General features: G+C 41.5%; 2 protein-coding genes across 12 annotated transcripts in view; both read right to left on the bottom strand.

Moving 5' to 3' along the window:
* bmp8a (bone morphogenetic protein 8a) overlaps nucleotides 1–9,563 on the bottom strand; it is an 11,177-nt gene extending 1,614 nt beyond the window's left edge. The window contains exons 1-6 of the mRNA XM_053612364.1: nucleotides 5,949–9,563; nucleotides 3,687–3,879; nucleotides 2,394–2,542; nucleotides 2,048–2,239; nucleotides 1,635–1,714; nucleotides 587–697 (exon numbers count right to left, since the gene is read on the bottom strand). Of these exons, the coding sequence (XP_053468339.1) occupies nucleotides 587–697; nucleotides 1,635–1,714; nucleotides 2,048–2,239; nucleotides 2,394–2,542; nucleotides 3,687–3,879; nucleotides 5,949–6,453 (1,230 nt within the window). The 5' untranslated portion in view covers nucleotides 6,454–9,563. The remainder of the gene's footprint in view (nucleotides 1–586; nucleotides 698–1,634; nucleotides 1,715–2,047; nucleotides 2,240–2,393; nucleotides 2,543–3,686; nucleotides 3,880–5,948) is intronic.
* Nucleotides 9,564–9,629: 66 nt separating this feature from the next.
* The window catches only part of macf1a (microtubule actin crosslinking factor 1a), a 202,991-nt gene continuing 200,302 nt past the window's right edge, over nucleotides 9,630–12,318 (bottom strand). For all 11 annotated transcript variants that reach the window (XM_053612352.1, XM_053612358.1, XM_053612354.1 and 8 more), the window contains one exon: nucleotides 9,630–11,471. In XM_053612352.1, coding sequence (XP_053468327.1) covers nucleotides 11,233–11,471 — 239 coding nt within the window. In that variant the 3' untranslated portion in view covers nucleotides 9,630–11,232. The remainder of the gene's footprint in view (nucleotides 11,472–12,318) is intronic.

Below are 12,318 nucleotides of genomic sequence, written 5' to 3'. Positions count from 1 at the left end.
GAATGCCATCTCTGCCAGTCAAGGAACTGGGTTATTATACTCTGACATATTATTATACAAACTCAGGATCTCCTGATGAGGGTGAAGGCTTAGACAGTTGTGCTACTTGGGAGCAGATCATAACACACAGTCCATCATTGTGTCAAATTCCCTATGTGTTCCCTATGTGCTTGCAGAGACAGGTGTGTGATCATCTGTGTTAGTCGCATAACCTTTGCTGGTAAATAACATTTCCGTATTAGCCCGGAAAGCATGTCATCCAGTTTCTCACTTTCTGCTCTTTTTATTTTCAAGCTCCAGAGATTGAAGTTGTTTTGAGGGAAATATCATATAGTAACCTCCCAAACTCATTACAAACAGAGTATGCCATAGCTGACCTACTGCATCACTTCCTGTTATTGCTGTATTTTTTTTTAAAATTTATTTTATATATAGGTGCTTCCTAGTTTTTGATTTATAAATGTAATAGATGGAAAAAGAAAATGTAGCCAGTCACAGGACTCTGCGCCTGCTCAGAAAGGAAAGCTGACCGTGGTGACCATCTGGTGTTACAGTGGAAAAGAGGCTTGATGTTAAAAGTACTAACCACAAGCTGGATCAAGGCATGATTAGTAGCGTTCATACAGGAACCAAGAGGATAGTCACATTCCCCATCGCAATAATATGCTGAGTAACCTGGAGGAGCCAAAACCCAATCCTGAGAGACAAAAAAAAACAACAAAAACCCAGAGTTTAGAAGAAGTCGCTTTAATCAGAACACCTGTACACCAGCTGTAGTCATGCAATTATCCAATCAGCCAATTATGTGGCAAAATGAGTGTTGGTGCCAGATGGGCTATTTTGAGTATTTTAGAAACAGGAGAGTTGAAGATTGAAAAACGGTCAAACGATGTCTTTCCCATCTTCAACGGTCTAGTTTTGTTGAGTCTGTGCACATTGTAGTCTCAGATTTCTGTTCTTGGCTGATAGGAGTAGAACCCGATGTGGTTTTCTATTTCTATTGTAGCCCATTTATCTCAAGGTTCAATGTGTTGCGCTTTCCAAGATGCTTTTCTGCTCACTGCATCTGTAAAGACTGGCCATTTGAATTACCGTAGCCTTCATGTTAGTTCAACACCACTCTGTTCATTCTCATCTAATGTCTCTCATCAGTGAGGCATTTCCAGCCTCAGAACCACCACTCACTGGATGCATATACTTTCCACACCATTCTGTGTAAACTGTTGTGCATGAAAATCAGAGGAGGTCGGTAGTTTCTAAAGTACTCAAGCCAGCCTGTCTGGCACCAACACCTGTGCCACAGTCAGAGTTGCTGAGATCGCAATTTCCCCAATTCTGTCTGATGTTTGATGTCTTGACCTGCATCTGCATGACTTTACGCATTGTGCTGCTGCCACATGATTGGCTGATTAGATACAGCATGAATAGCATGAATGAGCAGGTGTACAGGTGTTGCTATTAAAGATCCTGTGAGTGTATATTAAGCATAGCTTAAGTTAGCATAATAACTAATGCAGCTATTGTTGCATACCTTGTTTCAAAAGCAGTGATATGTTGACAGTGATATTGCAAATATACTTTTTTTTTTTTTTTTTGTAACCTAGTGTTAATTTAGGGGATATGTAAGACTTTACCTTCCAACCCAGGTCACTGAAGCTGACATATAACTCGTGCTTTTTACAGGCCTGTCGCCCATTACTCACAGGAGTTTGGTCTGAAATGAAAAAAGGAAAAAAGACAACAATTTATGAGCAAATTGTAATGACGCAGATTGTGGTTTAACAGACAGTTGTTTAGCTGTTGGATAATGTTGCTGTGTTAATGATATGTCCGTGTGAGAAACCATATAATCTTGCACAACACCCTAATTCTGTCATATTTTATTTAAAGTATAGATTAAAAACAGCTAGATACGAGCTAGAATCATATTTATGACAGAAATCTCTCCTACATAAAATTTTTAAAATGAAATACGTCTCAACTCATCACTTATTAAATGTGTGTCGAGCCTGCACACTATACCTTAAACATATTCATTTGTCCTTACCAAATAAACCCGGTCTGTTTGGGTGAGGCAGATCGTTTTTGTGTTTTTTCCTGCGCTGGGTGTTGTGTCTGAGAGCACGAGGTGGGCGGCAGGGGGCCTGGCTGGCTCTGAAGAATGTCACCATGAAAGGCTGTTTGGAACGTGGCCCTCTGCGGCCCACCAGACCCACCCAGCCGGCAGATAATGAGCGGTCTGAGAGCGGAAAAGACCACAGTGAAGATATAAACAGATATCACTATTCTAAACTACCATTTAAAGTGAATACAATCATTTGAGACACAATCACACATCAGAATAAAACATCCATTTGAATATTTTTTTTAATCAGTGCCTAATGAGATCTCACCATCTTCCATTTCCACGTACAGCCGGATGCCGAGGTTGCTTCGTGGTTGCAGGAGCCAGTGGTTGCTGGCAGATGTTACATCGAAGGCCAGCCAGCCCTCCTGCCCTGCTGGAACTGACTGCATGTCCAGTAAGACTAGCTCAGGCTCCCTAAAATCACACCAGCAAGATCAGGTTTCATGAAGAACCTGCCACAATTTTCAGCATAATATATATATAAAATATATAATTCCAAGTATTTTCTTAATATTGTGTACGAAGCATTACAACAAGGTCGGATATAAATACTCTTTTTAGTAAAAGCTTCTATCTAGCACCATGAAACTTTCTTCATTTTGTCCCTCTGGTGGAAAAATTTCAAGTTTCTATGTAGAACATAGAAGTGTCCTTTTAGTCAAATACTTTTATCTAGTATTTCTTATTATAAGAACACAATTAACCAAATATAAGATTATTAAACCTATTTCTAGACATATTTTTACTCATTTCAAGCTTTACATTTTCTCGTTCTATTTTCAGATGATTTTGCTAGAAATAAGAAATAAATACTTAAAATGATCTGCAAAAAAATGTCTACAACTAGTTTTTAGTAATCTTATATTTGGTTTCTTATAATAGGAAATACTAGATACATTTGACTATATTCTTGAATATTTTCACTTGCAAAGATGTCATTTCTGCAGTGTAGTAGAATCCCTTTCGAGAGCGAAAATCATTAAACATTCACAGAATATTGAGGAGTATTTTGAGAAGTACATAAAAAAAAAATTGTTCTAGAACCCTAAAATTTCTTCAGTTAGCCCCTGCTGGGGAACTTTTAAAGGTGTTATGTAAAACCCTAAAACAAAAAGCTTTCCCAGTCACAAAAGGGAGAGTAGCCAATCCACCTGCTAGCATATTTTTGGGAGATGGGAGGAAACCAGAGGACTAGGAGCAAAACCCATGTAGACACGGGGAGAACACACAAAACCCCAGCTCAGGATCAAACCGCGGACCCCGGAGCTGTCTGGTGGCAACTTTACTCACCGCATCACTGTAGTATGTTAGATTTTTATTTTATTTTAAAACCTGTAACCATCCAAATAACCCTGAATAAGCCTTTTCTCTGAGAGTGGAACATTTCATTGCAAGATATTAAATTCTCAAGAAAACTATACAATAAGAAAAAGACACGGTTTAAAAAGAAGAGAATTTTGTGAAATTCTCAGGATTTTGGCAATATTTAGTACTTTCTACAAAACTAAATTCATAAATATCTTTTTAAAAAAATAATAATAATAAAATAGCGTGTGACCTGTGTCTTTTTTCCCTCTGGATCTCATAAACAGAGATGTGGAGGGTACGGTTAGCTTTCTGACCCACGGTCAGGCTTTTATAGATGCGGAACTCTGCAGCAGTGACTGTCTCTCCTTGAGGAAGTGGCGTCAGATCAAAACGAAACTCCTTCCAGTAGGGCCGCGGCTGGAGTAGATCCCTTTCATGCTCCACTGAAGGACAGAAAGAGAGCAAGAGGGGAGAGTTACTGAGAGCTCGCAAGATCCCGTCTGCCCATCACCCGACCTAGTGGATGAAAGACCAAGAGATGAGAAGTGAAGGAGGAAGGATGAGGGAGAATTTCACACAAACTGAGCTCTAGGTGAGAGACTAAATGAGATTACCATCTAGAGGAGAAGAGAAAGGTCATGAGCAGTACAGACAATATAGAAAGAAATGAAGGCGAAGGTGTTGGAAGAGTGAGTGTCCTTCATGAAGGGGTGTATGGGATGATGAGAGGATAAAGAGAGAACGAGATGAACATTTGTCCTTGTAGAGGTCTGTGGACCAGACTAACACCCATGGCTATGGCTGCACTATAGGGTAATTAGAGGCTCTGTGGGGCCGGCTGCTACTCAACACACAACCACTAATTACAGCCCTGTAGTATATTTTTAGAGGAGTGCCTGACATTATTTTCATTTTCCTCTCCCTCCTTCTCTTTCTGCCTAGCAATGGAGCCTGTAATTCTGCACAGCTGTGCGCGTTCAGCATCATGCTATGCCTCCTGGCCTTCATTCGAACTGCATACAAGATCCCAATCACTGTTCCTGCTTCATTCACACTCATCAGAGTCCATTTCAGTCATTACAGGTTAACGCAGAGAACAGCAGTCAATTTATTGCTGAACATATGCTGCGGGTTACACCGGCAGTGATGTTTAGTATCAGAGAACACGGATATCCTCCCAAGAAGAAGACGCAGGAGAGCGATAAAGGGAGGAGGCCACTGAGAACGGCATGGCTAATTGCAATTTTGAGACAGATAACCATCGTCTTGCCGACGAGACAGGAAGAGATACTAGAAAGATAATGTGGTTCTCTCAGGGAAATTAAACACCAATCCTAGCTCTCACGATGGTGTGTTGTGCTTCTTACCTCAATGCCAAATCTAGCACACTGTTGCACTGCATTACATTTATTTATCTTGGAAAGTATAATGATGTGTGTTTGTACTAATGGTTTAATGATGAAATGCAAGACAAATAACAAAGACAACCAAGAATCAGAAAAATAACACTGGTGTTGCAACATAACCCTTAGTCCTAATTCAAATCATTTCACCCTCACATTCGATTCTAGCCCGAAGTCCCTAAACTGCTATTTGAAGTCGAGTTTAATTCAAGTCCTTAAAGGGAAAGTGCCGATATTGCTGTAAGATATTGCAAGTAAAATTCAGTAAAAACAAATTTGAATCCAGGTGAAAGTTGAAGTCTCCAGTCGTAAACAAGTTCAAGTCAGGAAATTGTAACTTGAATAAATATCCCAATGTTTTCAACCTAATCTCAATCCACCACCTGTGTAATGTTTGGCTGATCACCACAAACAAGAACTTCCCTGAACACATTTCCCAGTGCTGAGTAAAGAACGAAACGATGTTCTTTTCCATTACAAGTGAGTAAATTGGTCTTCCATTCTATTCTCAGTACAGGGAAATGTGTTGAAATTATTGCCAGTGGTAATTACCCATACACTACACTCTTAGAAAGCTACTCTTTGAATAGTTAAGGTACAGAAATAGTTTTTAGCTTCCTAAAGGCGTTCTACTTAAAGTGGAACCCTCTGATCTATATAGAACAGAGGTATTGGTTCTGTATTGAACCTGTAAGTGTTCCCCCAACAGATAAGCCAAACCCCTTAGAGTTTTATATGTAACTTTTTGCAGTGGATAGAAATTAGTTTGGAAAAAAAAAAACCCCAAACAAACCCTGGAATGTTCCTGTAAGTTAGACTTAAGTCTTGGACACGGACTACAATTGCATCGCACATAGCTAGGATGATTACCGTTTTAAAATCCCTCACAGTATTAAGGAAAGCTAGTTTTAGAAGGTGTGTGGAGCTCTATACTGAAACATCTTTCCCTGGACAGAATGACGCTAATGAGTTGATTTGGTATTATGTGCATTGTAGCAGAATTGAAGAATCAAGAAGAGTTTTATACATAATTGGAGGTTATTAGCACTTATCTATGGCCAGACCTGTTTAGTATTTATGGAGTAAACCAAAGCATTTCTGTCACTCACCCAAGTTAACGAAGCTCATGACGGTGTCTGCCTCACTGACCACGGTGCCAAGTGGTGGTGTGTGTGTGCTTAGGGTAGGTAACGCAGCATGACTGACACTTTCAGGGATGAAGCCCACACCTAGGCCCTCGTCCCCCTCGGCTGACACAGCATGGTACAGGTCCAGCATGAAGAGTGGAGCAGATGAGGGAGGACGCAGAGGCGGGTGTGGACGAGGCCGTCCCGGGAGTCCCAGGATGGACAAAATCTCCTTTTGCATCTCCTTCTTCTCACGGCCACTTAGTCTGCGGAAGCTTGAGTGCACCATCCCCTCCATTTGCCCACAGACACACACAAACATGCATAGAGGGAGAATGACGGTCAATATCGAGAGCCACCGTCCACCTGCGATTCTGTTCCCACAGCTAGCTGTCCTCCTTCTGCCATGCTGTGGGGACATATAGTGGACCAGGGGCTCCCATCTTCCTGCAACTATACTGTCCTGGATAATGGCCTGGTTATCCATCCGTGTTTAAGTTAACCTCCTGCTAACGTTTAGACTCTTGAAAATACTCAAACTTACTTTGCTCTGGCCAGCTTCAGCCCACAAGGCTGTTGAAATGTCTCAGCAAGACAAGCTGTCCTTGATTTCATTCACCTGTGTTCAAGTGTAACAGTCCTCCTGTAAGTTCTTCAAGAGTGATCAAAGTTACTTCCCCCCCATCAACTTCCAATCTTTTCTACCCTCTTGTGTGTGTGTGTCCTTTCTCTTGACTGTTATCTCCAAAACAAACCTGAGTTCCTCTCTGTCTCATGCAATATCTTCTGTTTACTTATGGAGCGTGACGGTGAAAACACACCACAGCAGGAGCAATAAGTTCTGGCAGCGCAGAAGCAACTTATAGGAAACCAAACAGTTTCTTAAGACTTTCCACTCCTTTGAAGTGCGACTTTAGAAGAGCCAGAATAAAGCTAAGTAAAGAGCAGGTGCTGAGTAAAGACTAAGGCAAAATGGGAAGTTAATGTCTAAGGGTACAGTAAATAAATAAAGCAGCTCTAATGACGCACCAGAAAGTCTTCAAAGAGTCCACAGTGAAACGCAACACCTGCCCTTTCTCCAGACGAGTTACAGCTTAATCCAATAAGATCCAATGAACTCCAAAGTAAGAAATCACATCCAAAGAAATCAGAGATATTTTGTAGATGGACAAGTTCTCACCAGCTTTCCTTTGCCTTTGGGTTGTAATCCACAGTGTAAACTGTTCATGCTTCCTGAAGTGTCCTTCTGAGGAAAATGAATTCACCTATGGATTTTTTTTTAGACCAATTCCCTTTGACCAAAACCACACACGAGCCACACCTGCAGGCATTGAGTCTTAAAACAGAAGTACAGCAATGACAGCCTCTGGCCTTTTGCACTGACTGTAATCTGAATATGAGACTTCCTTCTCTTCATAAGATGTAGTGAGGGAGTGTCCCAAATGGCTGAATCCTCCTCCCTCTCCCTGCCACTACAGCGCTTCCTCCATTGACTATATCATCTATTTCATCTTTCACACACCCAATTTGTCCAGTCACGCGAGGATATACAACCCCAATTCCAAAAAAGTTGGGACGCTGTGCAAAATGTAAATAAAAACAGAACGCAATGATTTGCAAATCTCATAAGACAATGTTATTCATAATAGAACATAGAAAACATCAAATGTTTAACCTCAGGAAAGGCACAATCAGTGCTGAAAGGTACATACAGGTTTTAGAGCAATATATACTTCCATCCGGAATCCATCCCATCTTTACTTCCGAGAGACTCTGCCTCTATTAGATACTGTTTTTTTTTTATATCCAATCATGTTACTGACCTGTTGCCAATTAACCTAGTTACTTTCAAAATGTTCCTCCAGCTGTTTGTTTTTAGTAACACTTACTTTTCCAGTCATTTGTTGCCCCTTCCAGCTGATTGAAGAGACTTGAGAACCAGTGGCTTATTAAATTTATATATAATATATAATATATATACATATATAATAATCTATATATGTATATCCATCTCTATATATCTATCGATCGATCGAGCATGTTAACAGTGCTCACATATTGTAGTGTCACGCTCATATCATGGGCTGTGTTGTGTATTTAGTGTATGAGGTGCTTTAGGTGTAACCATGTTCTTTTGTCGTTTTATTGTTTCTTCCTTTCTTACCTGTTCTTTTTGTCCAATTAATTTTTTAATAACATCAAGCTGCACAGGGACAGTAGATGAAAATTAGCCAGTTGGCTAAATCGGACACATTTACATCATGAATACTGATGTAGATTAATGTGTATTCACTCAGTCACATTCAGTAGTCCCTTTATCCTGGTCAGGGGGATGGGGGATCTGGAGCCTATCCTGGTACTACTGGGCGTGAAGCAGGAATACCCCCTGGAGCCCATTGCAGGGTACAATGCCCACAAACAATCGCACACTCATTCACACCTAGGGACAATTTGTTTTTGACAGTCCACCCACCGGCATGTTTTTGGGAAATGAACCCGAACCCAAAAGAAGCCCACGCGTACGTGGGGAGAACATGCAATAAAACTCCACAGACGGTAACCCAAGCTCAGGACCGAAACCTGGAGCTGGGAGGCTGCAACACTACCTGCTGTGCCACTGTGTCATGTGTATTGTCCCTGTTAAGGAAGCAAGCAAGCAAATAAATAAATAGATAAATAAAGTTAAGGAACCCTTAAGGGGTGCCAAATGGAACCTGTTTTTAGAGTGTATGAATACGTTTGATTTATCACATGCTGCATTGTTCTTTTCTTATTTTGAAACAGAAATAAAACTGAAGTTTAAAGTCACAGTAAAACCCCTCACTTTCTTCAACACTGTCCATCACATGCAGCAGTGCATTCCCTGCTGTGGGGTATGGTACACCACAGGAACGGACTTCTGTAGAGAGTCTGAAGACGTGAGCGAGGTGAAGAAGTGCGACAGGAGCTGCTATGGGTGCTGAAGAGACCGTTTGGAGGGAAAGGATGTGAGAGGGTTTAAATATTTGTACATAACCCCAGACACAGCTGCAGTGTGCAGTGTGCGTGCAGCATGAAGCGTCACCCCTCCCTAACCCCATCCGCTCCATCCAACCACCGAACCTATACACAGTCCAATACAAACACACTGACACACACGCCAAGGGCTTATACACACATCAAAAACAAAAGGTTCTTTATGTTCTGTAGTGTGGAGCTCCTTTGAAACGGTTTTAGTAATTGAGTGGATATGATCCACATAAACCCATCCTGTTTGAAGGTTTAATTGGCCATCGTTATCTCTTTGGAAAGGTAATTACTCCCTGCGTATAATTATCGTGAAATTTCCTGTGGTATGTAGAGGTCTGTGCGCGCACACACGCGCACACACACACTTTACTACCCTTGTGAGAACCTTCCACTGACACCTAAATCTAACCTTAACTTTAGTAACCAAAAAGAACCATTATGGCTGTTTTAGTTTTGGAAATAAAAGCTGCAGTTTTTACATGTGTATAAAAGCAGTTTCTCATGCAGACTAGCCAAATGTTCCCACAAGATCAAACCAGATGTGTCAGATATTCCTATAATTATGAAGACATTTGTCCCTACCAAAAAAAAAAAAAAAAAAAAAAAAAAGAAACATGCCCCCCCCCCACCTTTAATAAACAAGAGCAGATGAGATTTACTGCAAGCATAATTTTAATACAAAAGAGAACAAAAAAAAAAGACTTTTATAATCTTAACTTTTCACAATCGCACCCTGCTCTTTTGTCTCTTCATCATACCGAGAGAGTTGCGTTGCACAGACTCAAAATGTGAATCCGTTTCATAGCCCTTACCCCCCTCCCCTCCCTTAGACACAATAAATAAATAAAAATTACCTTCTGATTTCACTTTCATTAGATATTCATATGCTTCAGCTTGTCAAAGACAAGGCTATGTGAACGGTCGTTTCATGGGATATGTGGTCAAATCCCCGCGATCCGACTCGTACTCTGTACGAGCTTCCAACAAAGTGGGAAGCAATTCTTTTTGACATGATCTAGAGGCTGTAATCTCTGACAAAAAGGCCACCATTGAAATCAGTCAGCTTCATGGTCCATTATATCAGTAATGACCATTATCAGAAAAATCATTAGCACAAAGGCAGAAACACAACAACAACAACAACAAAAAAAAAGCACAAAAAGGTTATCAGACATAATGTAATACTAGAGTTGCCCAGAATGTGATATTATACTGTAATGAAAAATAAATACACAAGCAAAACAAAATACATTAGGATTATAAATTAACCATGAAACATTCACAATTTCTTGAAGAGTTTCTCAACGTGTGAAGCAACTAAAAGACCTCTGTAACATGATATGTGTAACTAATCATGGTTAAAACACACGGGTGAGTACGCCCGATTTTATTAGCATCAGGCTTCAAAGGAAAGAAAATGTCAGTGCATGTGTGAAATTCTTCCGTACGAGTCACTTAAGTGCTCTCAGGATTTAGGACTTTCTACGTTTGTTGGATGGACATCGAATGCCGTCAGTGAGTGTTAATGGACGCTTTGTTGAGACAACAAAAATGAAGCCGTGGTCACATGACCAAGCTTCGGACTCACTAGCAAGGATGAGATGATGGATCACTCATCGCTTCCATGAACTGCTGTTCAGTTTGTCAACCATGAAAGAAACTAGCACACAAACCACACACACACACACACACACACACACACCACATGGTCTAGGTGCAGGATATTTAGTGAGGTTCTCGAGTCGTTTCAGAATAAAATCTGTAAAACAACAAGTAGCTTTGCATACAGTGGAGAAAAGGTCAGAATCGTTACCACTGTGAAATCCTAAAGGAACGTGTGCCTATGAGAGTCAGTATTGGAATCGTGGCTGTACCATCTCCCAGTCTCAGCGCTAAAGAGTGGCTTGCCATTGCATATTGACGGGGCTGAGATAAAATCCCAGTTCCAGTGGTAGTGCCACTCCACGTGTCCATGTGCGTACGTGTCAGTAGCTTTCCAGCTCAGTCACATGTTCAAGAAACTAAGAAGTCAGTCAAATTATAACACAAATAAGGCAGCACTGTTATGTTAGTTGTCGAGGACGGTTCTGGGGTCAACACTGTCTAGGTAATTTTAGTACAGCTGGAGTAGTTAGAGATGTTCCAGTTCTCTATTCTCATCAATCCTACATGCTTGTGCCGGGTAGGTTGGTGCAGCATCGACATCAGTACCCTGTGCTCCTGTCCCTCGTCTCCACCTGTTTACGGTGAAAACCCGCTACTTCTTGGTCGTCGGCGTTTTGGGACTGGGAGTCTTCTTGGAGATGGTAGGGATTTTGGAGGGTTTGGCACCTGGGCGGCGCGGTGTGTCTGAAGTGTCGGAGCAGGCTGAGCGTGTCTCCATCAGCTCAGAAGTGTCCGAGGCGTCGCTGCCCCTGCGACTGCTGGTTCTGCTCCCAGCACGGCTGCCTGCACGGCTAGCGGGTCCGCTGGCTGAGGACGCAGTGCGCTTATTGTCTGCGGAGGAAGAGACGGCAAAGATCAGCATCGTGAAATTCAGGCAGTTTAAGGAAGCATCGTGAAACGAGGACTAAATGAGCAAAGAAGGTAAAAATAATACGCTGTACAAGATGTTACTTAGGCTGGTTTCACGTGGACATTTTAGTGTCTCTCGAACGCAGATTCACTCGGCTTCAGTAATCAATTTGTTTTGGTCGGGGCTGCAGTGGTTCCGGAGACCATCATAAGAAAATGCCCGGGATGGGACACCACGGCACCGTTCATACCCAGAGGTGTGAATTTAATTTAACAGGTTCAGGATCAAACGGGGAACTCTGGGACTGTCCGGAGGCAACTGTCTTTCCATGTACTTCAATAAAAAACAATGTGTAGAAAGACAATACACACACCAGTGCATGAAATAAATGTTCCATCATTTCCTCAAAGTTAAAAATTTGGACCCGCCAGCCGGTAGAAGACAGTCTGGGATGGGGATTTAGTCATTTAACCTCTAAATAAGACAAACTAACCACAGTCGTACAGGGCCAGCCGACTGCAAGCCTCAGCTCATCACACCAGTGTGTACACAGGATTACACACACTCTACCTTAATGAGACAGATTACAAAACCCGACGTAACAACAGCGCTACCAAGCTGTGATGAAATGCTAAAGATGGTCTTGCTAAAATAATAATCCTATAGGACTTTATTTTCTACATATGCTGCAATTTTGGATTCGTTTAGTGATTAATTTTGTCAGATTAACTGGATTTAAGCATTGCATCCACAGGCTAGCTCAGACAGCAGTGCGTTAGTGACACAGCATACTTTAGGACTGTACTTCAGGGGGAATGTTTTCTTTTT

This window comes from Ictalurus furcatus, chromosome 24, assembly GCF_023375685.1.
Source record: "Ictalurus furcatus strain D&B chromosome 24, Billie_1.0, whole genome shotgun sequence".
In the NCBI taxonomy this organism is placed as follows: Eukaryota; Metazoa; Chordata; class Actinopteri; order Siluriformes; family Ictaluridae; genus Ictalurus; species Ictalurus furcatus.
The sequence above is the reverse complement of the archived record's forward strand: the minus strand, read 5'-3'. Positions and strand labels throughout refer to the sequence as shown.